The 22879-nt window shown below is 68.3% G+C and overlaps 5 protein-coding genes across 7 annotated transcripts; 2 read left to right on the top strand and 3 right to left on the bottom strand.

Moving 5' to 3' along the window:
• Positions 1-174: 174 nt before the first annotated feature.
• On the top strand, positions 175-2344 carry MIEN1 (migration and invasion enhancer 1). The gene is made up of 4 exons (XM_050330737.1): positions 175-278; positions 888-985; positions 1235-1311; positions 1608-2344. The coding sequence occupies exons 1-4, from the start codon at positions 184-186 to the stop codon at positions 1689-1691; spliced, it is 354 nt and encodes a 117-aa protein (XP_050186694.1). The 5' UTR covers positions 175-183; the 3' UTR covers positions 1692-2344.
• A 301-nt stretch (positions 2345-2645) lies between these two features.
• Positions 2646-12544, bottom strand: ERBB2 (erb-b2 receptor tyrosine kinase 2). 2 transcript variants are annotated; one of them, XM_050330810.1, is made up of 27 exons: positions 12520-12544; positions 9853-10004; positions 9587-9773; positions 9157-9294; positions 8994-9062; positions 8296-8408; positions 8079-8220; positions 7876-7992; positions 7502-7628; positions 7348-7421; positions 7165-7255; positions 6649-6848; positions 6408-6540; positions 6228-6318; positions 5980-6140; positions 5839-5886; positions 5593-5731; positions 5382-5504; positions 5189-5287; positions 4917-5102; positions 4671-4826; positions 4499-4574; positions 4265-4411; positions 4072-4169; positions 3811-3981; positions 3430-3697; positions 2646-3329 (listed from the first exon to the last, which is right to left on the bottom strand). In XM_050330810.1, the coding sequence occupies exons 2-27, from the start codon at positions 9985-9987 to the stop codon at positions 3019-3021; spliced, it is 3600 nt and encodes a 1199-aa protein (XP_050186767.1). In that variant the 5' UTR covers positions 9988-10004; positions 12520-12544; the 3' UTR covers positions 2646-3018. The 2 variants fall into 2 exon arrangements, with proteins under 2 accessions (XP_050186767.1, XP_050186768.1); XM_050330811.1 differs by lacking the exon at positions 12520-12544 and having other exon boundaries at positions 5980-6318; positions 9853-10037.
• Positions 12545-13934: 1390 nt separating this feature from the next.
• Positions 13935-17475, top strand: PGAP3 (post-GPI attachment to proteins phospholipase 3). Of its 2 annotated transcripts, XM_050330829.1 has the most exons (8): positions 13935-14142; positions 14857-14954; positions 15026-15178; positions 15649-15711; positions 15808-15869; positions 16129-16265; positions 16376-16580; positions 16891-17475. In XM_050330829.1, the coding sequence occupies exons 1-8, from the start codon at positions 13950-13952 to the stop codon at positions 16952-16954; spliced, it is 975 nt and encodes a 324-aa protein (XP_050186786.1). In that variant the 5' UTR covers positions 13935-13949; the 3' UTR covers positions 16955-17475. The 2 variants fall into 2 exon arrangements, with proteins under 2 accessions (XP_050186786.1, XP_050186787.1); XM_050330830.1 differs by lacking the exon at positions 15026-15178.
• Positions 17476-17745: 270 nt separating this feature from the next.
• PNMT (phenylethanolamine N-methyltransferase) lies at positions 17746-19740 on the bottom strand. The gene is made up of 3 exons (XM_050330734.1): positions 19587-19740; positions 19185-19392; positions 17746-18232 (listed from the first exon to the last, which is right to left on the bottom strand). Exons 1-3 carry the CDS (start codon positions 19738-19740, stop codon positions 17746-17748), a joined length of 849 nt encoding a protein of 282 aa, XP_050186691.1.
• Positions 19741-21424: 1684 nt separating this feature from the next.
• TCAP (titin-cap) lies at positions 21425-22457 on the bottom strand. The gene is given in 3 exon segments (XM_050330807.1): positions 21425-21680; positions 22313-22373; positions 22376-22457. Coding segments are annotated over 3 exon segments (399 nt in total).
• Between the last annotated feature and the right edge of the window lie 422 nt (positions 22458-22879).

Genomic DNA, 22879 nt, shown 5'->3' with positions numbered 1-22879 from the left:
GGTCATTTTTAGTCCTCCTGGGGGGGTCAATTTGTGTCCCCCGGGGGTCACCGGGGTCACGCCGGGTCCTCCGGAGGTCTCGCAGAGCAGACAAGACGGGGCGGGGCGGCGGCGCAGAGCGGCCGGAAGGCGCCGCGTCACGTGACGGCAACCCGGAAGCGGCGGCGCGGCGGGAGCGGGGCCATGAGCGGCGGGGCCGGGGACGGGACCGGGACCGGGAGCGGGGCCGGGAGCGGGGATGGCGCTGAACGGCGGGTCCGCATCGTCGTGGAGTACTGGTGAGAGCCGGCACCGCCCGCGGCAGCGGGAACCGCGGGCACGCAGGCGATCCCGCGGCTCCCGAGCGTGTGCGGGGCCTGTGCGGGGCGGTGGGGACTGGGGAAGGGGGGATTGGGATGAGGGGTGGGGAGAGAAGACACGGAGGGGCCTGGGAGGTGAAGGAGGAGCTGAGGAGGGAGGTGTGCGGGAGTTTGGGGGCTGGGGTGGAATTTGGGGGTCTGGGGGTTATAGAAGGGTTGGGGGCGGAGGGGGGTTATAGGGGATCTGGGCTGAGGAGGGGATTTAGGGGAGCTTGGGGGTAAGGGGGTTTATAGGGGTTGGGGGACTGAGGAGAAGGATTTGGGCGGCTGGGGGCTCTCCAGGGCGAGGGAAGTGGGGATGGAGCAGGGCTTTGTTGGGGGTCTGCAGGGCGGGGGGAGCTGGGGAGGTAATTGGGGGTCGCAGGGTTATGGGATCCGAGGGGGGTGCAGGGGGTCGGGGAGGGCTCCTGGCTGGAGGTTTGGGATTTTGGGGGGTACAGGATGCTCCAGAGCTGCAGGGGGGAGGTACAGGCGGGTGCTGGGGGGTCCCTGTGCCTCGACCCCCCTCGCCTCATCCCCCACCCCCAGCGAGCCCTGCGGGTTCGAGCCCACGTACCAGGAGCTGGCGAGCGCCGTGCGGGAGGAGTACCCGGACATCGAGATCGAGTCCCGCCTGGGGGGCACTGGTGAGGCCCCACAGCGCCCTCGGGGGCTCCTGGGGGCACCGCAGGAGGGGGGTCACACCTGCCCTGACAGGTACCTTGGGGAGGTTGAGGTGGGTTCAACCCCGCGGTGAGTCTGGGGGGGGGAGGTCATTTTGGGTGCAGAGTTTGGGCTCTGGGGGGTCTGCAGGAGCCCCCCAGGGATGCTCTGGGTGGTGGGGGCTGTTGGTTGAGGGGGCACAGCTCAGGGCTGGGCTCCCCCTGTGCCCTCAGGCGCCTTCGAGATCGAGATCAACGGGCAGCTCGTCTTCTCCAAGCTGGAGAACGGGGGCTTTCCCTACGAGAAGGACGTGAGTGTCGCCCTAGGGGCCCATCCTGGGGGTCCTGGGCTCAGCCAGGGGGGGTTTGGTTTGCACTGAGCCCCCCCCTCCATGATGGGGTTCTCCCATGGGGGGGTCCCTGTTTCATTTCATCCCCCTCACGATCCCAGCAGGAGTTGTTCCCCTTCCTGCCAGATCCCGCTGGGAAGGGGGGAGAGGGGCAGTTCCTGCAGCTCCTGCCTCGCCCTGGCAGGGATTTGTCCCCGTGTGACCCCCCTGTGTGGTGTCCCAGCCCTCCCAGCCTGACCCTGCCCGTGTCTCCCCAGCTGATCGAGGCCATCCGGAGGGCCAGGAACGGGGAACCCCTGGAGAAAATCACCAACAGCCGCCCCCCCTGCACCATCCTGTAGCCCCCCCAGGGACGTGGGGGTCCCCCCTCGCTGCTGTGACCCGGGGGGGTTCACTGGGGACATCAAGGAGGACCAGGGATGTCAGGGTGTCCCCCCCCATCACCCCTCGCTGCCTTTGGTCAATTCCTGCATGCCTGATGGGGGGGGAGCAAGGAAATTGGGGGAATTTGGGAGCCTCCTGGGGACCCCCTGTTGTGGCACCTCCCTGGGGGGGGGGGCACAGGGGGTCCCCCAAACCCCACAGCCCCCCATGGGCCTCTCCCCTCCCTGAACCCCTGGGAACTTGGGGCCCCCCGTGAGCGGTGAGGTCTCTGCAGCTCCCAGGAGGTGAATTCCAGAGGGAAATCCACTGGCTGGGCCTTTCCTGGGGTTGGTTAAGGATTAAACAGCTCTGTCACTGTTTAATCCAGGCGGGGGCACGGGGCCCCTCCCGGCCATGGCAACCCCGGCCTGGCCACGGGTGTGTTTGTCCCTGACCCCTCCCCATTCCCAGGCTCCTGCTTCCTGCCTGGAATGACCCTGCCCTTGGCCTCGGGGCAGGGGGGGCCCCTATTTATTCTATACTGTGTATAAACCCAAGGGCTGGGACGGAGTGAGGGATGGAGGAGGTGGAATAAAGGATGGAGGAGGTGGAATAGAGGATGGAGAATGTGGCTCCTCTGTGTCCTTTGGGAATGGGGATGGGACACAGCTCCTGTGTCCTGCTCAGGGTTGGTGGGATTAGGAATTTTTCCCCAGGCAAGAGGGAAGGGAAAGGAAACAGGGATGGGGAAAGGGACATACTGGAGATGGAACTGAATCTGATGGAAAAGGGGGAATCAAATAGATGAGGGGAGCAAAGAGGAAGGGAAGGGGAAGGGAAATGAAGAGGGAGGGGGAGGGAAGGGACATCCTGGCCCTCAGGAGACGGGGCTGGGTCGGATGGAGAAGAGAGAACCACACAGACCAGAGGAGTAGAAAAAACAACCAATGTACAATCCTCAAATATACATCCCGGGGCTTCCAAGGGATCCCGGGGGAGCCGGGACACGCCCGGCGTCCTGTCCGGCTGCTCTCAGTGCAAGTCCGTGTGTCCCAGCCGTGACAGGGACACGGGGACAGCCCTGCAGTGGGGGGGTGATGGTACCAGTCTGTCCTTCCCTGGGCACCCCCCGGCGTGGGGGTCACCCCTCTGTCCCCACACCTCGCTGTCCCTCAGCGTCCTGGGCTCTCCCAGCCCCTGCATGGCCGGGGCCGCCCCCGGGGTGGGGGGCAGAGGGGACCGTGCCCAGCCCCATGGCCGCGGCTCGTCCCTCCCTGAGCTGCCTGGGCGAGGTCAGGGGGTCTCTCACACGGCCTCGGGCCCGGCCAGGCCCAGGTACTCGGGGTTCTCGGCCGTGGGCGTCGCGCCGGGGCCGCCCTCGGGCCCCCCGCCCTTGGGGGGGTCCTGGTTCCAGTAGTAGGGGTTGTCGAAGGCCTGGCTGAAGGGGCCGGGGGGTGGGGCCAGGTACTCGGGGTTCTCCACGGCGTGGCCGAAGGGCCCCGGGAACGGCAGCTTGGGCTCCTTGATGAGCCCGTTCTTGCCCTGGTGCCCCTTGGGCTTGTCCGGCGGGGACGGGGGCGCGCGGGGGGGACGCTCCCCGGCCTGGTTCACGTACTCTGCGGGGGGAGAGACACGTCAGGGACCCTCTGAAGGGGAGGGGGCAGGCAGACCCTCTCCCTCTGCCCCCTGTGGGGGTCCCCACCGTGCCCTCCCTACCTGGCATGGTGCTGTGGGGGGCCGTGGCGGTGAAGCCCTCGGGGTCCTCGCTGTCCTCGGCCGCCAGCCCGGTGGGATCCTCGCTGTACCGGGGCAGGGGGCCGGGCTCCCGCCCCGGGGGGCTCTGCAGGGCCGCCTTGACCCCTCCCTCCCCCTCTGGCACCTCTGGCACGGGGCTCTCCGGCCCCTCCACCAGGCCCTGGGCAGGGAAGGGGAAGGAGGACAAGCCCTCGCCCTCCTCCACCTTGGCCGGAGACTCCGCCGTGCTCTGGGAGCGGGAGAGGACACAGAGTCACCCCGAGGACCGTCCCGGTCCCGTGGGGTCACCCCACAGCTGTGCCAGGAGCGGGGGGTCCCTTCCTGCCCCAGCCCGCCCCGTACCCGCACGGAGGAGATGCGGCTGCGGTAGGTGGTGGAGGTGTCGGCGCTGAAGAAGCCGTGGTGAGGCACCAGGTACTCTTCGGCGTCCACCAGGTCATCCATGTCCTCCTCCTCCAGCAGCGCCCGGTAGAAGGTGCTGTCCATGGAGCCCGGCAGCCCTGCCAGGTCATTCTAGGGGGGGGCACACACCGATCAGTGCCCACCCCGGGGCGCTGGCAGGGGGGGACAGGACCCCTGGGGGACCCCCAGGGACCCACAAACCTGGATGACCACGAAGCGCTGGGGGTCGCGGGCCATGCGGGAGAACTCAGTGACCAGCTCCCGGAACTTGGGCCGGCACTCGGAGTCGATCATCCAGCCTGGAGGGCAGGACACACCATCAGGGCCCCCCCTGTCCCTGCTGCCTGCCTGTGATGGTGTGTCCCCACGCTGCCCCACGTCCCCCTGCCCGTACATTTCACCATGATCATGTAGACGTCGATGGTGCAGATGGGCGGCTGCGGCAGCCGCTCCCCCTTCTCCAGCAGGTCCGGGATCTCCCGCGCGGGGATCCCGTCGTAGGGCTTGGCCCCGAACGTCATCAGCTCCCACACCGTGACACCTGGAGGGAGCAGGGGCATGGGTTTGGGGTGAGCAGCGCCCTGAGGACCCTCCCTGCTGCCCCTGGGGTGGGGACACCCCGAGGTACCGTAGCTCCAGACGTCGCTCTGGTGCGTGAAGCGCCGGCGCAGGATGGACTCCAGCGCCATCCACTTGATGGGCACCTGGCACGGGGAGGAGGAGGAGGAGGTGAGCAGGGCTGGGGCCTGGGAGCTGGCTGGCACCGAGGTGCCTCCCCACGCTGTCCCTGTGCCCCCCACCTTGCCCCCGTCGGCGTGGTACTCGGTCTCGTCGATGTCGAGCAGCCGCGCCAGCCCGAAGTCCGTGATCTTGACGTGGTTGGGGCTCTTGACGAGGACGTTGCGGGCGGCCAAGTCGCGGTGCACCAGCCTCACCTCCTCCAGGTAGCTCATCCCCTGCGGGTGGCACGCATCTGGCTGTCCCTGGCCCGCCCCAGGACCACCACCCCCTTCCACCCCCAGATCCCCCCAGACCCCCTGTCCTACCTTGGCGATCTGCACACACCAGTTGAGCAGGTCCTGGGAGCCGATGTGGTCCTTGTTCTCCCGCACGTAGTCCAGGAGGCAGCCGTAGGGCATCAGCTGCGTCACCAGCTGCACCGTGGAGGTCAGGCAGATGCCCAGCAGCCGGGACACGTAGGGGCTGCCCACCCCCGCCATCACATAGGCCTCCTGTGGGCAGGGGGGGGTCAGGATGGGCAGGGGCTGCTCCTGGCCCCACACCCCTTTCCCCGTGGCGGTGTCGCTGCCACACTCACGTCCAGGATCTCCTTGTTGGCTTTGGGTGACGTGTTCTCCCGCAAGACCTTGATGGCCACCGGGATCTTCACGCTCTCCCCATCAGGGATCCAGATGCCCTGAGGGTGGGGGGGGACAGACACACACACACAGGTGAGGGGAGCGTGGAGCAGGGAGGGTCCCGCCCCACCACAGTGCCCCCCCACCCCTCACCTTATAGACGGTGCCAAAAGCACCAGAACCCAAAACTTTCACTTTCTTGAGCTCGGTCTCCTTCAGGATCCGCATCTGGGCTTGGTTGGGGAGGGCCCCGCTGGGCGTCAGCGGCTCCACCAGCTGCAGGGCACACAGGGGTGAGGGGGGCCGGCTCCTGGCACCCCCTGGGTGCTGAGGGGGTCCCCCCCTGCCCCCCAGGAGGTCCCACCTCGGTCTCCTGCAGCAGGCGCCTCATGGTGTGCTTGCGCTCCTGCTGCCGCCGGCGCTTGACGCAGATGACGGTGATGAGGAGCAGGACGATGACCAGCAGAGCCCCCACCACGCCGGCGATGATGGACGTCACCTGGCTGCGGGGTAGGGGGGCGTGGGGGGCGGGATGGGGTGATGGGGGACCTCCCAGCACCCCGAGGTGGGGCGGGGGAGTCAGAGTGGGACAACACCCCCACGCTCCTACCTCGGCTTCTGGTCCACGGGACACCCGTCCTCATCCCGGATGGTGCACCTGGGGACACAGCGTGTGGCACCCCGCTGTCAGCACCCCCCTGCTGACAGCTGTGACCCCTCCCCTGCCCAGCCAGGGACCCCCCGGACTCACGAGTGGGTGCAGTTGGTGGGGCAGAGCTGGCACACCCCGTCCTCGTCCGGGTATTTCCAGACGGGCACGAAGGAGGCATCGGCCTTGACCCCGCTGGGGCAGCGCCGCACGCACTGCTGGGCGTCCTTGTAGTGGGCACAGGCCACGCACTGGTCCGGCTCCTGCAGGAATTTAGGGGGGTTGAGGCACCCTGTGGTCTGGGAACACCCCCTGTGCCACCCCTGGGTGTGTGTGTTCCCTCCCCTCACCGATCCGAAGCAGGTCTCGGTGCCGTTCTGGGGCTGGCACTCGGGGTGGCACGGCAGGCACCGCGTCCCATTGGCGTGTTCCCGGACGGCTCTGCGGGGACAGGGCACAGGGATGGCGTCCTGGACCCCTGAGCTGTGCTGGAGGAAGGGGCTCTGCCCTTCCCAGGCGTCTCCACTCACCCATCCAGGAGGTTGCAGGAGGCCACGCACTCCTGGCCACGCAGGAACCGCTCGCAGGCCACGCACTGGGTGGGGCCGGGGCCCCAGCAGTGCCCGTGGGCGCAGAGGTGGAAGCAAACCAGCCCCTCGCTCTCTGCAGGGGGGGCACCGTCAGCACCAGGGGGTCCATCAGCACCGGGAGTGGTCCATCAAAGATGGGGGGGTTCCACCCTCTCCCCCCACCCCCCCGGGCACCGCTTACCACACTGCTCGGGGGGCTTGTTGTGCGTCTGGAAGAGGCGCTGGCGGGGGTTGCGGAAGATGCTGTCCCAGGGCACCTTCTGGAGGAAGCAGAGCTGGGGGTTGTGGTGGACGAGCACCATCCCACTGCTGATCTCCTGCAGGGCCCGCAGCCCCAGCGCCTGCACCGCCAGGTCCCGCAGCGTCAGCGAGTAGGCGCCGCTGCCGAGACACCCACGGGTCACACACGCGGCCCCCCCGTGTCCCCCCATCACCCTGAGTGTCCCCCCACGTCCTCCCTGTGTCCCCATGCCCCCCTTATGTTCTCCATGTGCCCCCCATCTCCCTGTGTGTCCCCCTGTGTCTTTGAGTTCCCCTGTGTGTCCCACCATGTCCTTCCTGTGTCCTCCCTCATCCCCACATGTCCCCATGTCCCCCCATGTCACCCCTGTGTCCCTCTGCATCCCCCTGCGTGTCCCCCCCATGTCCCTGCATTGCCCTCTGTGTGTCCCCTCACGTCCCCCCCGTGCCCCCTCACTTGTGCAGGACACGGCCCCGGATGACCCGCAGGTTTTGGAACACTCCCAGGTCCTCCATCTCAGGCGGCCAGGCAGCGATGTAGAGGAAGCCTGAGGGGAGCTGGGTGTCACTATCCTGTGTGTGTCCCCCCCACCAAATCTGATTTCCCCTCCCCCAAGCCCCCCACTCCCCCAGTTCTCACCCGTCAGCTCCTCGAGGCTCTCAAAGATCCGCAGCAGTTTGGGGTCCAGGGGTGCTGTGTTGGTGCTGGGGTCCCTGGCAGGGATGGGAGGGAGGTTGGGGGGGTCCTGGTGGGGGTCCTGGTGGGCTCAGGGAGGGGGGGATGAGGTGCTTACCCAGCGAAGGTCTCGGGCAGGAAGGCCAAGCTCCCGAAGATCTTGGTGCAGCCAGAGAAGTGCTGGATGTTGGAGGCGTTCACGGCACGGACACCCTTGAGGAAATCCACTCCCAGCCCGTAGCACACTGTGGGGTGGGACACAGCAGGGCTGGGGGGCTCTGCCAGGACCCCCATCCCGCTCAGAACACTCAGTGCCCCAGTCCTGCCAGCCACGGAGCCACCCCACACACCCCAGGGGTCCCCAGAGCTTCACCAGGCAGCTGCTCACCCGCACCTCTGGGGTCCTAAAAGCCCCCACAGGTCCCTGGAGGGTTCCCACTGGCACCCCTGGGGTCCCCAGAGCCCCCCCAGCCCCCGGGGGTCCCTGCTCACCCTCTGGGCAGGGTTTGCTGCACTTCTCACACTTCTGGACGTTGTTGACCGTGACCTCCTGGCTGTTCTGGGGGCACACGAGGGTGCAGGACCCCACCTCTGTGGCTAGGTAGTTATCTGGGGGGGCATGGGGGGGCAGAAAGGGGATGTCAGGGCCGTGCTGGCCCCCCCCCCAGGCCCCCCCTCCCCGGGGTGTCACTCACAGGGACACTGGGTGACACAGCTGGCACCGAAGGTGTAGCGCCCGTCGGGGTTGGGCATCGACTCGAAGGTGTCCGAGTTGTAGATGACGAGGGGAGGGCAGTGCAGCTCGCAGATCCCGCTCCTGTTGAAGTTCAGGCACGCCTTGGGGGGGAGAACAGCCAGTGTGAGAGACCCCTGCAGCCCCCCACCCCCAGAGCCCCTCTGCCCCGTGCTCACCAGGCAGTCGGAGTGCTTGGGGCCGGTGCAGCCGGCGGCGCATTGCTCGTGGCAGCAGTCGGTGGGTTTGGTGCCCTTGCAGCGGGGGCAGCCGTGGCAGATGACGTTGGTCACTGTGGGGGGCACACAGGGGCACGCTGGGCACGGGGACCCCCACGGCTTCCCCCCCTCCAGACCGCCTGGGGGTCCCCAGGATGGAGGGGCTGGAGGGGAGGGGTTCCTGTGGTGGGGATTTGGGAGGTCAAGTGTGAGGATCCCCAGGGCAGGGATTTGGGGGCCGTGGAGGAGTCAGTGGGACAAGGATTTGAGGGCCAAGAGGAAAGTCAGGGGGTCTCCTGGGCAGGGATTTGGTTGCTGAGTGAAGGTCAGTGGGTCAGGGATTTGGGGCGTAAGCTGAGCAGGAATTCCACCCTGGGCAGGAATTCTAGGGGTTTAAGGGGCAGGGATCTGGGGAGGGCAAAGAAGGTCTCTGGGGCCAGGACTTAGGTGACAAGTAGGGGTCAGTGGGACAGGGATTTGGGATTGCAAGAGGAAGGACCAGGAATTCTACTGAGGGCAAGATTTAGGTGGCAAGTAGGGATCTGTGGAGCTTGGATATGGAGGGGGAAGGAAAGGGGATTCCCAGGGATTTTGGAGAAGCCCGTGGGGCTTTGGGGGTCCCTGGTGGGTGTCAGAGCCACTGCGGGCTTGGCACTCACACGTCTGGCAGTCCCGTGGGCTCTCACCCCAGCAGTGCCCCTCGGAGCACAGCGCCCGGCAGTCGGGACCTGCGGGGGGGAAATCGTGAGTGGGGGCTGCTGGAGACCCCCAGCCTCCTTCCCCGGGTCCCACAGCCCCCTCCCCACCCGCAGGGGCTCTCACAGCTGCGGTTGCGGGCGCTCTCCACGTGGATCTCGCCCCGGAACTCGTTGTGCCGGTGCAGGATGTCACTCCACAGGATGGTCTCCTGGAAGCACAGCTGGGGGTTCCTCTCGATGTGCACCCCTCCCTTCAGGATCTCTGAGTGGGGGGGGGGAAAAAGGTGCAGGGGGGTCAGTGTGGGGACAGGGGGATCCTGCAGTCCCCGTGGGGACTCCCAGACCTGTCGCTCTCCATGGGAGCACCCAATCCTGGATGGGGACACCCAGTGCTTGATGGGGACACCCAGTGCTGGATGGGGACACCCAGTGCTGGATGGGGACCTGCCACCCCACAGGACCACTTGTCCCCAGGCAGGACCCCACAGCTCCCAGCACCAGGAGCAGCGCCCACACCCCCGAGCCCCCCATGCAGGCCCCGGGGGGGTCCCCACCTGTGAGGTGCCTCATGCCGAGCTGGCGCAGCCCCGGGGTGCCGGCGGGGCCGGCGTTGCCCACCACGGCCAGGGCGTAGCGGTCCTGGAAGAGCTGCGTGCCGCGGATGATGCGCAGGCTCTGCAGCTCCAGCCCCCTCACCTGGTTCTCCGCGATCAGCACGTACCCCTGCACCTCCTTGATGCCCTGGGGTTGGGGGGGACACAGGTGAGGGGCTGCTCAGATCACCACTCTCCCCCCCCCAGTGTTTTCCCACTGCACACACCTTGAGGAAGGCGGTGTCAGCGTCGGGGGGCAGGTAGGTGAGCTCCAGGTTGCCCTGGACCACCTGGCAGCCCTGGTAGAGGTGCCGCAGGGTCTCGTAGTGGCTCTCGGGGCTGGAGGGTCGCAGCAGCTTCATGTCGGTGCCAGTGCAGACTGTGGAGGACAGCAGGAGCTCAGCAGGACCCCTCAGAGCCCGACTCTTCCGAGCCCCCGCGGGACCCCAAGCCCCGGCCCCCGCAGGAAGCGCTGTGGATCCGGCGGCCGCCGTTTATCTCCGGGGCTGCTCCCAACAGCTTCCGATGGGCTTCCTGCATCGCGGCTCCCCCCGGGCTCCAGCCCCGGCACACGGAGAAGCTGCTCCCGCTCTGGCACCGGCCCCACTCGAGGGACAGTGGGGTCCCCACATCACCCCATGTTTGCCAGGGGCTGCAGGGGGGGCTGGGTTTGGGGACCCCCTTCCCCTCGGTGCCGAGCCGGGGGCCACAGCGGGGGCCGCAGGCAGGAATGCTCTGCCCACGCGGGCGGGGGGGCCACGCTGAGACAAGACCCGATTGTTGAGCGGTGACGGCTGCGAGCCCAGCCGGGCCCATTGTGGGGGGCATCGTGGGGGGGCCGCTGGCAGGGCCACCGTCCCCGTGGCACCGCGGCAGGGTGGGGGGGCGTGGGAGCCCGCCCTGGGTGCCAGGCCCCGGGCGGGTGAGTCACGGGCGCGGGTGGCACAGGGCCCCGGCCGCCCGCTCCCGGCAGGAACCGCCTTTTCAGGTCGGGCGTGTTTGGGGAGCAGTGGTGACGCAGGGCTGGCGGGCACGGCCCAGCCCCGGCGCGCCCGCGGCCCCCGGCACCCCAACACCTCAGCTGGGAGAGCCCCCCGCCAGACCCCGACTCTGCTCCGACACCGGCCCCGCCACCAACCCCAAAACTGGCCCTGCCACCACCCCAGGGTTGTCCCCAGTGCCACCAGCCCCGCCGCCATCCCCTCCCGGCACAGGGGGCACAGAGGTGCAGGGGGTCAGCCAGAGGTCCGGTGTCCTTGTCCCCGGTGTCCCCATCCCCGGCTGCTGCTGGTGCCCCACGGCTGAGTGACAGCCCCCGGTGGCAGCAGCTGCTGCGGTGGCCTCGTGGCCGGGGGACCCGGCTGGTACCCGCCTCCTCCGAGGCCTACGAGCCAGGGACAACACTGGCAGGAAGGGGGAAGCCCCCTGAGCCTGGGGTGCAGCTCTCCCCCCACACGCTGGTTCCCCAGCAGGGAACGTGCCGCTGTGGCGGGAGGCCAAAGCTCAAGGTCTGCCCGTGGTGCGGGCACGGGATGCCAGGGGCTCCCCTGGGGCGAAGGGCAGGTGGGACGGGTGAGTGGCAGGGCCGAATCCTGCTGGGATCCCGGTTCCGTGCCTTGGAACTCGGCCCTGCCAGTTCCCCCAGTCCCCTGGGAAGGGCAGCGAGGGATCCATCCTGCCCCAGTGGGCAGTGCCACCGCTGAGGGCCTCGGCTGCCCGCAGGCGTCCAGCAAAGCCCGTGGGCCACGTGCCCGCAGTGCTGCCCCGAACTGGGGCTGCTGGGCACAGATCCGGCCCCAGGGATGGGGAGCACTTGTGTGTCCCTGGCTGGGAGCTCCCGTGGCACAGACACTCCTAACAGGGCGAGCCGTGGGGTGCCAGGGGGGAAGAGCACCCACTGTGTCCCCACATCCCTGTCCCAGCACCCCACACCGGCTCAGCCCCACTGGGCATTGGTTTCCCAAAGCCCTGATGCTGGAGCTGCCCCCCAGCACAGAGCTGCCCCCCCAACACGGGGCTGCACGGAGGCAGTGGGGACCAATTTTTGGGGCTGCCAGTGCTCACTTTGGGACCACCGGCCCCGTCCCCCACTGGCCCCGGCCCTGCCGGCCCCATCCCAGTGCCCAGGGGGCTGTCGGGGCTCCGTCCAGGCTCCCTGCTCCCCCCGGGGCTGGGCTGGGTGCGGCACGTCGAGAATGTGGATGGGAGCGACGGGGACGCACCCACCCACCCACCCACCCGCTCCGTGGGGCACCGCGCCTGTCCCGCGCCCCGAAACCTCGCGGGGCCGCCGGGCAGGGAACCCCACACAAAGCTGGGGTCTCCCCGTCCCCGCTTCCCCCGGCGGTACCGGAGCCCCGGGACGGGCAGGGCAGCCCCCTCCGGCCCAGCGCCCCCCAGTACAGACCAATCCGGCCCCCAGTCCCGGCGGGCGATCGCGGCGCGGGGACACGGGGACGCGCTGCCCGCGGCGGGGAGAACCGGGAGGGACCGATGGGACACCGGGGGGGGAACCGGGGGGAACGGGAGAGGGGGCGGTCCCGTCCCTTCCAACCCAGCAGCCCCCGGGCACACCGGACCCCGCAGTGTCCCCCCCGACCCCCTCCAGCTGCTGCCCGGTCCCATCCCCCTTGCCCTCTCGGTCTCCCCACGGTGCCCCCTCGGTCGCCACGCGGTTCCCCCTCGGTCCCACCCCCGCCGTCCCCTCGGTGCCCTCCCGGTCACGCCCCCTGTGCCCCCCCGCCCCGTCCCCCTCCCGGTGTCCCGTGTGTCCCCCACCCCCCCAGCTCCCGGTGCAAAACTTCGCGCAGAGTTCCCTGCGGGGCGGGGGTCGCTCCCGCAGGGCTCCGGTGTGCCCCCCTCCCCACTGCCCGGTGCCCCGCGGTGGGACCCACCTTCTGCGGGGGCGGGGGCCAGAGGGCGGCGAGCAGCAGGAGCCCTGCTCCGGAGGCAGCCCCGGCCGCGATCATGGTGCTCAGCGCGGCCCGCGGCCCATGGCCCGCCGCCGCCGCCGCCGCCGCCGCCGCTCCGCGAAAAGTTTGCGGGGCCGGAGCCGCCGCCTCCCGGGCTCCGCCTCGCGGTCCCGAGCCCCGGTCCCGGCCCCGGGGCGAGGGCGCGCCGCGCGCTCCCGCCGCCCCGCGCGCTCCCGCCGCTCCCCCAACACACACCCCCGGATCGCGACACTCCCGCGCTCCGGACCCCCCGCCCTCCCCGAGCAGCGAGGGACCCCATCCCGGAGCAGGAGTCCCCCCAACCCCTCGTCCATCCACCGGGACCCCTGCTATCCCTTCCCATCCCTCGGAGCACCGGGGACCCCCCCGTGGTCCCCTGTGCCGGGGTCCTGCTGGGACCCCGCAGAAAGGGGGGGTCGTCGGAATAGGGGGAGAATCCCCCCCACCCTGTCCCCTCACCTGCCCCGCTGGGGTTGGGGCTGTCACGGGTGCAGGGGAGGGGGGACAGCGATGCCACTCCTGGGTCTGGGGTCGGGGGCAGTCCCAAGGGGTGAGGGGGGACAGGCCCAGCACCCGGAGTGGTCCTGGGGGGTCGGGGGGACTGTCCTGGGGGGACAAGGACAGGGGGACAGTCCTGGAGTTCAGGGACAGCCCTGGGGGGACAGGGAGAGTTCTGGGGTGCAGGGACAGGTTTGGGGGTGCAGGGACAGGTCTGGGGGTGCAGAGCGTCAGTCCCGAGGCACAGGGGCAGTCAGGGACAATCCCGGGGTGCAGGGACGGGGGAACAATCCCAGGGGTACAGAGACACTCCTGGGGTGCAGGGACAGCCCCGGGGGGCCAGTTCTGAATGAGGGGGACAATTCTGGGGTGCAGGGACAGCCCTGGGAGTGGGGACAGGGGGACAATCCTGAATGACGGGGGACAGTTCTGGGGTGCAGGGACAGCCCAGCAGCACCCAGTGAGGTGTCCCCAGAGCTGTCCCCTGTCCCCTCTCCGTTCACCTGCTGCCCTGGGCACACACGGGAATTGGGGGGGGGATCGGGACATGGTGTCCCCCAGGAGCATCCCCGTCCTCCACAGGGACCCCTCACCCGGGAAACCCCCTGGGCAGGCACAGAGGGGGGCACCTCCCCAGGGCGGGGGGCTGGGCTGTGATTCCCCCCCCCCGTGTCTCCACGGGCCACCCCACAGGTGCCACCGAGGGAGGTCCCCCCGCTGTTGGGGGGTCCCCTCTGGCCGGGGATGATGACCCGGGACCCCCATGAGGGGACACCTCCCGTCACCCTCCGCGGCCGCGCGGGGGCGGCCTCTCCCACAGTGCCCCGCGCGCGCCGCGTCCGGGGAGGACCCGGAAGCGGCCGGGCCGGGCGGCGATGGCGGCGCGGGCCCCGCTGCTGCTGCGGCTGCTGCTGCTGCTGGCGGCGGCGGCGGGCCCGGCCCGCGGCTCGCAGGGGGACCGGGAGCCGCTGTACCGGGAGTGCCTGAGCCGCTGCGAGCGGCAGAACTGCTCCGGGGCCGCCCTGAGGCACTTCCGGGACCGCCAGCCGCTCTACATGGGCCTGACAGGTACCGCCCCCCCCCCGCGCGCCTATTGGATGGAGCCGCGCGGGGACACGCCCATAGGGGGCGGGGCCTTATGTGGGACACACCCCTGTCACCAGGCCACGCCCCCGCCGGGAGGGACTGGGATCCAACTGGGGAGCACTGGAGTCAAACTGGGGAGCACTGTGGGGACTGGGATCAAACTTGGCAGCACTGGGGAGGGACTGGGATCAAACTGGGGAGCACTGGGGAGGGACTGGGATCAAACTGGGGAGCACTGGGGTGTCCCGAAGCCTGCTGGGCTATACTGGGGCTGGACTGGGAAGCACTGGGCCATGCTGGGGGGGTCACTAGACCATGGCGGTTCTATACTGGGGGCCACTGGGCTATGTTAGGAGTCACTCGGGCTATACTGGGGGGCACTGCTGGGCCGTACTGGTGGCTGTTGGGCTGTTCTTAGTCCATACTGGGATGTACTGAGCTGTGTAGTGAGATCACTGGGCCCTCCTGGGGGGCCACTGGGTCATACTGGGAGCTACTGGGCCGTGATGCTGGTCCCCCCCTGGGGACAGCCATGTGCCCTCCCCGCGCCCAGCACAGCCCTGGGCAGGGGTGGGATGTCCCCAGTGCCACAGGGCGAACCCCCCGCGGTGTCCCCAGTGCCGCCTGCCAGCGCATACTGGTGCATACTGGTGGGCACTGGGAGGCGCTGGCGGCTCAGCATCGCCGTGCCCGCAGGCTGGACGTGCCGGGACGACTGTCAGTACGACTGCATGTGGCTCACGGTGCGGCTCTACCAGCGCGGGGGGCACCGCGTGCCGCAGTTCCACGGCAAGGTGAGCCCGGGAACCCCGGGGGGAGGGAGGGGGGTCCCCCCGGCCCCGCTGACCCCGCTGTGCCCCCGCAGTGGCCGTTCCGGCGGTTCCTGTGTTTCCAGGAGCCCGCCTCTGCCCTCGCCTCCTTCCTGAACGGCCTGGCCAGCCTGGTGATGCTGCGGCGCTACCGCGCGGCCGTGCCCCCCGCCGCGCCCACCTACGGCACCTGCACCGCCTTCGCCGGGGTGAGACCCGCCTGCCCGCCGGCCCCTGCACCCGCGGCCCTCCCTCTGCTCTCCTTTCTCTGCCTTTTCCCCTCCTTTCCTTTCCTTTTCCTTCCTTTCCCCCTCCTTTCCCTTCCTTTCCCCCTCCTTTCCCTTCCTTTTCCTTCCTTTCCCCCTCCTTTCCCTTCCTCTCCTCTTCCTTCCTTACCTTTTTCCCTCCTTTTCCTCTTTTCCCCTTTTCCCTCCCCTTCCTTCTTCCCTTCCTTTATTTCCTTCCTTTCCCCCTTCTTTCCCCCCCTTTTTCCCCCATCCCCTTTTTCCCCTTTCCCTCTTTCCCCCTTGTCCCCCCATTTCCCCTCCCCTTTTCCCCCCATAACCAGCTGATCCCACCCAGCTCCAGCTGCTCCATCACCCCCATCCTCAAAATGGGTGTGGAGGGGTCCTGACCCTCATCCCCCCCTCCCCAATCCCACCTTTCCCCCTTTTCCCAGGTCTCCCTGAACGCCTGGTTCTGGTCCACGGTTTTCCACACTCGGGACACGGCGCTGACGGAGGTGAGGGGGTGACACCCCGGGGTGTCCCCGCATCCTGGGGGGGTCCCTGTCCCCCCCTCTGCTGCCAGTTGGGCTCATCCATCCCAAATCCCACAGAAACTGGATTATTTCTGCGCCTCGGCCGCCGTCCTGCACTCGGTGTACCTGTGCTGTGTCAGGTGGGCACTGGGGGCACTGGGACTGCACTGGGAGGCACTGGGGCCAACTTGCAGCTGGGCTGGCGAGTGCTGGGCCACGCTGGGGCGTCACTGGGCCGTATTGGGGGGTCACTGGGCCATGCTGGGGCTGTGTTAGGGGTCACTTGGGCCACGCTGGTGGCTGTTGGGGCACCCTTGGTCCATGCTGGGAGGTGCTGGGCTGTGTAGTGGGGTCACTGGGCCATGCTGGGGGCTCACTGGGCCACCCTTGTCCCCCCAGGACGCTGGGGCTGCAGCGCCCAGCCTTAATCAGCATCTTCAGGGCCTTCCTCCTGCTCTTCCTCACCTGCCACATCTCCTACCTGAGCCTCGTGCGCTTCGACTACGGCTACAACCTGGCGGCCAACGCGGCCCTGGGTGAGCTGGGGGGGTGCTGGGCTGTACTGGGAGCCACTGGGCCGTGCCAGGGCTGTGTTAGGGGTCACTCGGTGCCCCTCTGTCCCTGAGTGCCCCCCCTGTTTTCCCAGGAATGCTGACGGTGGGCTGGTGGCTGCGCTGGTGCCTGGGGCACGGCCGGCGCCTGCCGCACGTGTGGAAATGCGCGGCCGCGGTGCTGCTGCTCCAGGCGCTGGCGCTGCTGGAGCTCCTGGACTTCCCGCCCCTGCTCTGGGTGCTGGACGCCCACGCGCTCTGGCACATCGGCACCATCCCCCTCAACGTGCTCTTCTACAGGTCTGTCACACCCCTGGGCCCGTTGCTTCCACGGGGGGTTTTTTTTATTTTGGGGTGGTGGGAGTCTTGTCTTTAAAACTGAGGTGCTGGGGACCCAACTCTTGAAGTTGGGGTGCCCTTTGGTCCGTGGGATGCTCAGGGCTCCCCCCTCCCACCACCTTGAAATGGGGGTGGCTCAGTGGGGTGTGTCTGTGCTCAGTGGGGGGTTCAGGACTCCCCCAGTTTCCCCCCTTCCCAACCAGCACAGGCAGCTGGAGGGGGGTGTGGACCCAAGAACGACCCTCCTCAGAGCCCCCTGTTTGTCCCCCAGTTTCCTGATGGACGACAGCCTCTACCTCCTGAAGGCCAACTCCGACCTCCTCAAAGTGGACTAGAACTGCTGAGGGGGGCAGGGGAGAAGCCCCTCGTGCCACCCCCCCAGGGTCCTGCCCTGTCCTGTGCCAAGTGACCCCCCGGCTCCCCCCGGCCACGGCCTCCTGCTCCCCCTGGTTGCCTTCTGAGGTTTGTTTTTCCCTCTCCCCCAAATCCCTGTGCCCCCCCTCACCTCTCCCTTGGGGGGGATGGGGACCCCCAGTGCTGGTGCACAGGGGGCAAGGGGCAGCTGAACCCCCCTGGACCCCCCCGGGGCTGAGCCACGAGGTGACAGTGGTCACAGTGGGGAGGGGGACACGGGGGTGACTGTGGGGGTGGGTCTGTGCACTTTTGGGGCCTTGCTGGGCCCTGCTGGGTGTCTCTGGCAGGGGTGGGGGTTGATGTGTGGGTGCCTTGGGGCTGGGGGTGCCCCCCCGGCCCAGAGGGGCTGTGCCCCCACCCCGGGGATGTGCCCCCCACCCCGCCCCCCTTGCCTGGGTGTGCTGTGGGATGTGAATAAAGCTGAGTTCAGCCTGTGCTGGGTTATTGCCCATCTTGTGTCCCCTCCCTGCCCCGAGGCCACCTGCTGTCACCCCATGGGGCACTCCTTGTCTTGAGCCCCCTTTCCCACCCTGTGCCCCCCACCGTGTGCCCCAAATCCCCCCATCGTGACCCCCACTCATCCCATACCCACCCTGTCCTTGCCCTGTTATCCCCACAATGCCCCACATCCCCCCTCTCAGTGCCCCCTCCCCACACATCACCCCTTCCCCACACCTCTCACCGGCTCCGGCTCTTGCCACGACCTCAACCTTTATTCCACCCGCCCGGGAATTTGGGGAGGGGGATTCCCGGGGTTTCCCGGGCTCAGCGCTGGGGGTTTCTGGGCGTGGGCGAAGAAGACGCCGTGCACATCGTCCACGCCGGTGCGCAGGGCGGGGGGCATCTCGTAACTGCGCAGCTCCCGCAGCGCCAGCCCCGCGCCCGCCAGCGCCGCCCGCACGTCGGCCAAGGCCAGCGGCACCACCGGCAGCCGCGCCGGCCCCGCCAGGTAGAAGGACTCGCCCAGGGCCCCCAGGAGCAGCGCGTGGCCCCCCGGGCGCAGCAGGGACCCCACGTGCAGCAGCGCCCGCGCGAAGGCGGCGCGGTCGGGGCTCACGGCCTCCAGGCAGAAGGCCGAGAGCAGAGCGTCGGCCGGGGGGTCCAGGGGGGCCCCCAGCGGGTCCGGCCGGTGCACGTCGATGGGCAGGATGCGGCGCAGGCGATCCCGCAGCCGGCGCTCCTTGTCCTGCCACGGCTCCCTGGGGAGAGAACAGGGAGGGGGGAGTAGGGGGGGGATTGATGGGGAGCACAGGGATGTGGGGATGGGATTGATCCAGGACCCACAGGGATGTGGGGATGGGATCCTGCAGGGATATGGGGAGGGGATGAACCCAGCACACACAGGGATGTGGGGATGGGATCGACCCAGAATGCACAGGGATGTGGGGATGGGATCAACCCAGAATGCACAGGGATGTGGGGATGGGATGAACCCAGCACACACAGGGATGTGGGGATGGGATCCTGCAGGAATGGGGAGAGGGGATGAACCCAACATGCACAGGGATGTGGGGATGGGATCAATCCCAACATGTGGGGATGTGGTTGCCTCAGAACCCACAGGGACGTGGGGACAGGACCCTGCAGGGATGTGGGAGTGGAATTGTGCAAGGGTATGGGGGGATGGAATCAATCCAGAATCCCAATCCAGAACGCCCAGAAATGTGGGAACAGTGCCTTGCAGGGGTGGGCCCAGCACCCACAGGGACAGGATCCCCTGGGGATCAACCCAGCAGCCATGGGGATGTGGTGGGAGGGGATCTAGCAGGGATTGATCAGGAACATGCAGGGATGTGAGGACAGGATGAACCCAATACCCACAGAGATGTGGGGACAGAATCCCATGGATATGTGGGGCCGGGACCTTGCAGGGATCCCCCCCAGCATTCACAGGGGTCCTGGGGGGGCCGTGATCCCCTGGGATTTGGGGACATGATCCTCAGGGATCATCCCAGCATCTGCAGGAGCATGGGGCCGTGATCCCATGGGATTTGGGGACAGAGTCCCACAGGGATCACCGCAGTGTCTGCAGGGATGTGGGGCTGTGATCCCGGGGGCCTCGGGCACACTATCCCTCAGGGACCACCCCAGCACCACCCCTGTCCCCCTGCACCCCCCCACGACCCCTCCCACCCCCTCCTGCCCCCCTACCCGCGGCCCTCGATCTTGCAGACGTGCTGGATGAAGGGGCTCCAGTCGAAGGCGCCGGGGTCCGCCCGCACCCACCGGCCCAGCTCCTCCCTGTTCACCGCCAGGTAGTCGGTGGCCACAATCTCCTCGAAGTGGTCGCAGGCGCTCAGCAGTTGGTAGATGGTGGGGCCCGAGCCCACATCGATCAGGGTCCGGCCCTGGATCTCACCTGGGAGGGGGGACACACACACACACAGAGGACATGACTGAGGGGTCCCCACACCCACCCTGGAAGACCGGGAAAACCCGGGCGGGCGGTGGGAGCTGCCCCCAACGTGGGGTGTGGACGCAGTGGTGCCCCGTGCCTCAGTTTCCCCGCCCCTCTGCAGGGTTTTTGGGGGGATCCCCGAGCCCCCCCCTCACCGCTAGCGAAGGTGTCTGCGAGGCATCGCAGCTTCCAGGGCACCACGAACTCCTCGGAGGAGAAGTCTGCGCGGGGGGGGAGGTAATTGTTGCGCAGGTACGCGCGGGGGTCGAAGCGCTCGTAGCCCTCGCGGAGCTCGGCCAGGCTGCTCATGGCGCGGGGGCTGCGGCTGCCGGGCCCGGCCATCGCCTTTTATCCCTGTGCGAGGCCCTGGGGGGGCCACGGGGAGCCGTGACGGCCCCATCCATCCAGCCCCCCCGTCCCTCCATCCATCATCCATCCCGGCTCCCAGCCGCCCATCCATCCCCGGTAACTGGGTTAGCGCCGGAGCCCCGGAGCCATCCCGGAGCTGATAACGCTCTGCTGCCCTTCCTGGGCTCAGGGATCCAGGAATCCTGGCCCAGTCCCCGTGTCTGGGAGATTGGGACACCCCCTCCCCAAACCCCTGTGCTGCCCCAGCAGGCCTGGGAGTGCTCATGAGTGTCCCATGGGATGGGAATGGGGAGGGATTGGGATGGGGAAAAGGATGGGAAGGATTTGGGATGGGGGGGAGAAACATGATGGGGCTTGGGAAAGGGATGGGAATAGTGTGGGATGCGGATGGGAAATGATTGGAAAGGGATTGGGATGGGAATGTGGAGGGATTGGGATGGAACGGGATGGGGATGAAAGTGGGAATGGTTTGGAATGGGATGGGGATGGGCATTGGAATGGCTATAGGAAGGGACTGGAAAGGGATAGGGATGGGGATGGGGATTGGGATGGGGATGGAAAAGGGATGATGGGGATGGAAAAGGGATTGGAATCAAGTGGGGTTTGGGATGGGATGGGATGGGATGGGATGGGATTGGAATGAGGCCTATCCGAGCTCTCCATCACCAGAGAGCCGAGTGTGCTGGACCTCAGCCCAGCCCTGGCAGGAGCTGCACCATCTCTGCCAGCTCCCAGTGCTCCCAGTGCTCCCAATGCTCCCAGCACCCTGTGACAAGGAGCAGGATGAAACCCTCTTATGGGACTGTGGGGAGGGTTAAAGCCCCCAAATCCTGCCCGTGCCGGAGCTGTGGGTGGGTGAAGGGGAAGGGACAGGCGGCTCCTGAGAGGAAGGGTCGGGAATGGGGCCGGGATGGAGCCAGGTCGGGCACAGGGAGGGCACAGGGCCTGGCAGGGGCCCAGGGACAGCGGGATCCGGTTGGGAACAGCTAATCTGGGCACGGGGGCCATCCTGGATCCTGGCACCAGGGCAGGAGACAAGGGGGGTTATATAAGCCCAAGGCTCCCCCCTAAACTCCCACAGGACACCCGTGTCCCTGCAGCTGCTGTGCCTCAGTGTCCCCCGGCCCACAGAAAGTCCCTCTCCCCCTAAGCCTCGCCCCCCATCCTCCTGTCCCCCCCAAAAACACACCTCCTGCACAGCGTGAGCCTTTTATTGCCGTACAAAGACCGTCGTTTGTACAACCCCAGCCCACCCACCCACCTACCCACCCCCGCCGCCCCCTCAGGGCCCCCTCGGCCCCGGGCGGGTCTCCACGCTCCTCATCCTCACATTCCCGTCTCTTTGCCAGGGAAACTGAGTCACGCCGGTGCTGCCGGGAGCCCCTGAAACGCGGGAGCCCCCGACCCGCAGGGACCCCGTCCCGACCGGCCCCCACCGCGCCCTCAGCGGGGTGGGCTCCCAGGCACACGGGAGCCCACCCCCACCTGCCCCCTCCCTCCTGCGCTGCCTCTTCGGGGTGGCTGAGCAGCCCCAGCTCTCTGGGTGCCCCCAGCCCCCCAAAATCAGCCTCGTGACCCCCCACCAACCCCGACCTCCCACCCCTCCCCGGCCCCTCCACCCCGCTCAGCCCCGCTGGGCTTCGTGGGAGAGGGAGCGGGAGAGGGTGCGGGGGAGCCCCCCCTTGGCTCCGCGGAGGTCCGGGGGGGCGAAGAGGGGCAGGGGGAGGCTGCGGGCGTAGGGCAGGAGGTGCTGGGTCAGGGGCTGCCCCAGGACCCCCACCCGGATCAGCCCCCAGGGCGAGCGCTGCTGCAGCACCCGCGTGGCCCCGCGCTGCTCCAGCGACTCTCGGCGCGCCGTGTCCACCTCCCGCCGGCACCACCTGGGCACGGGGCGTTCGTGGGGGTCAGGGCGGGGACCCCAGAGCCCCACGGGGATCCCCCAAGCCCTGCTCTGGCGTGTTGGGGTCACCCCATCCCGCCGGGAGTCCCCCCTCGAGTCCCATCCCCATCCCATGGGAAACCCTGGAGATCCCCTTCTCCCACCCCATCAGGGTCCTTGGATCCTATAACCCCCAAACCCTATGGAAACACCCCACTTTGGGACCCTTGGAGTCTCCAGCAGCCCCGAGAACCCACGGAAACCCCACAGTTTGAGACCCTTGGAACTGCCCAAACCCCCATCAGGACTCCTGGAGCCACCCACAACCCCAAGACCCCATGGAACCCCATGGAGCCCCCCCAGTCCCCAGACCCCAGGGAAACCCCACAATTTGGGACCCTTGGAACCACCCAAAGCTCCCATCAGGACCCCTGGAGCCGCCCACAATCCCTAGACCCCCATGGCACCCCTAGTTTGGGACGCTTGGAGCCCCCCACACCACCAGGACACCACAGAAACCCCCCATTCCGGGACCCTTGGAGCACCCCCCAACCCCACCACCCCACAGAAACCCCCTGTCCCGTGGTGCCCGTCGCCCCCAGCACCCCCAGGCCCCCCAGCCGTGCCCCTCACCCCTCCTCGGGCCGCGTGCTGAGCTCCAGGTCGAGCCACTCTGCGCTGAAGGTCTCTCCCTGCCCACGTCCTGCTCGCTGACAGAGCAGCCCAGGCGGGCTGAGAGCCCCCCACTGCAGCCCCCCACCACGTCGGAGCCCACCATGGTGTCAATGCCCCCCCGCCCCGTGCCCGCCCCGCTTTTATGGCCCCGCTGGGGCTATTTTGGGACGTGTCTCTGGCACGGCGGGCACGGGACGGTGCCAAGGGGGATGGGGGGTTTAGGGGTGGCACTGCTGACATGTGTCACCCTGGCGTGTGCCACCCACGGGTGTGTCCCCCCCTCACTGCCAGCAACGTGATGGCACCGGCAGGACCCCCCCTGACCCCCGCCCAGGGCACGTTTGGCCTTTTCCCTGCTCCCGGGACCCCGGAGGGGGTGAGGAAGGCAGGGGTGCCACTGCCAGTGCGGTGCCACTGCCACCCTGTGCCTCAGAGTGACATGGGGGGCCCTCCCTCAGGGCAAAGGGGGTTTTGGTTGCAGGGCCCACCCCAAACAGGCTGTTTATAGTGCCCAAATAGGCTGTT

The sequence above is a fragment of the Myiozetetes cayanensis genome, unplaced genomic scaffold, assembly GCF_022539395.1.
Source record: "Myiozetetes cayanensis isolate MyiCay16 unplaced genomic scaffold, myiCay2020 scf44, whole genome shotgun sequence".
Lineage (NCBI taxonomy): Eukaryota > Metazoa > Chordata > Aves > Passeriformes > Tyrannidae > Myiozetetes > Myiozetetes cayanensis.
This window is presented reverse-complemented; position numbering and strand designations above follow the sequence as displayed.

Coding starts and splice junctions, on each gene's coding strand:
- MIEN1 (XM_050330737.1), top strand. CDS start 184: ATGAGCGGCGGGGCCGGGGACGGGACCGGGACCGGGAGCGGGGCCGGG. Junction 279..887: donor CGCATCGTCGTGGAGTACTG/GTGAGAGCCGGC, acceptor CCCCACCCCCAG/CGAGCCCTGCGGGTTCGAGC. Junction 1,312..1,607: donor GCTTTCCCTACGAGAAGGAC/GTGAGTGTCGCC, acceptor GTGTCTCCCCAG/CTGATCGAGGCCATCCGGAG.
- ERBB2 (XM_050330811.1), bottom strand. CDS start 9,987: ATGAAGCTGCTGCGACCCTCCAGCCCCGAGAGCCACTACGAGACCCTG. Junction 7,629..7,875: donor CAGCAAACCCTGCCCAGAGG/GTGAGCAGGGAC, acceptor CCCACCCCACAG/TGTGCTACGGGCTGGGAGTG. Junction 5,103..5,188: donor CCAACAAGGAGATCCTGGAC/GTGAGTGTGGCA, acceptor CCCTGCCCACAG/GAGGCCTATGTGATGGCGGG.
- PGAP3 (XM_050330829.1), top strand. CDS start 13,950: ATGGCGGCGCGGGCCCCGCTGCTGCTGCGGCTGCTGCTGCTGCTGGCG. Junction 15,712..15,807: donor GGGACACGGCGCTGACGGAG/GTGAGGGGGTGA, acceptor CAAATCCCACAG/AAACTGGATTATTTCTGCGC. Junction 15,870..16,128: donor GTGTACCTGTGCTGTGTCAG/GTGGGCACTGGG, acceptor TTGTCCCCCCAG/GACGCTGGGGCTGCAGCGCC.
- PNMT (XM_050330734.1), bottom strand. CDS start 19,740: ATGAGCAGCCTGGCCGAGCTCCGCGAGGGCTACGAGCGCTTCGACCCC. Junction 19,393..19,586: donor CGCAGACACCTTCGCTAGCG/GTGAGGGGGGGG, acceptor CCCCCCTCCCAG/GTGAGATCCAGGGCCGGACC. Junction 18,233..19,184: donor TGCAAGATCGAGGGCCGCGG/GTAGGGGGGCAG, acceptor TTCTCTCCCCAG/GGAGCCGTGGCAGGACAAGG.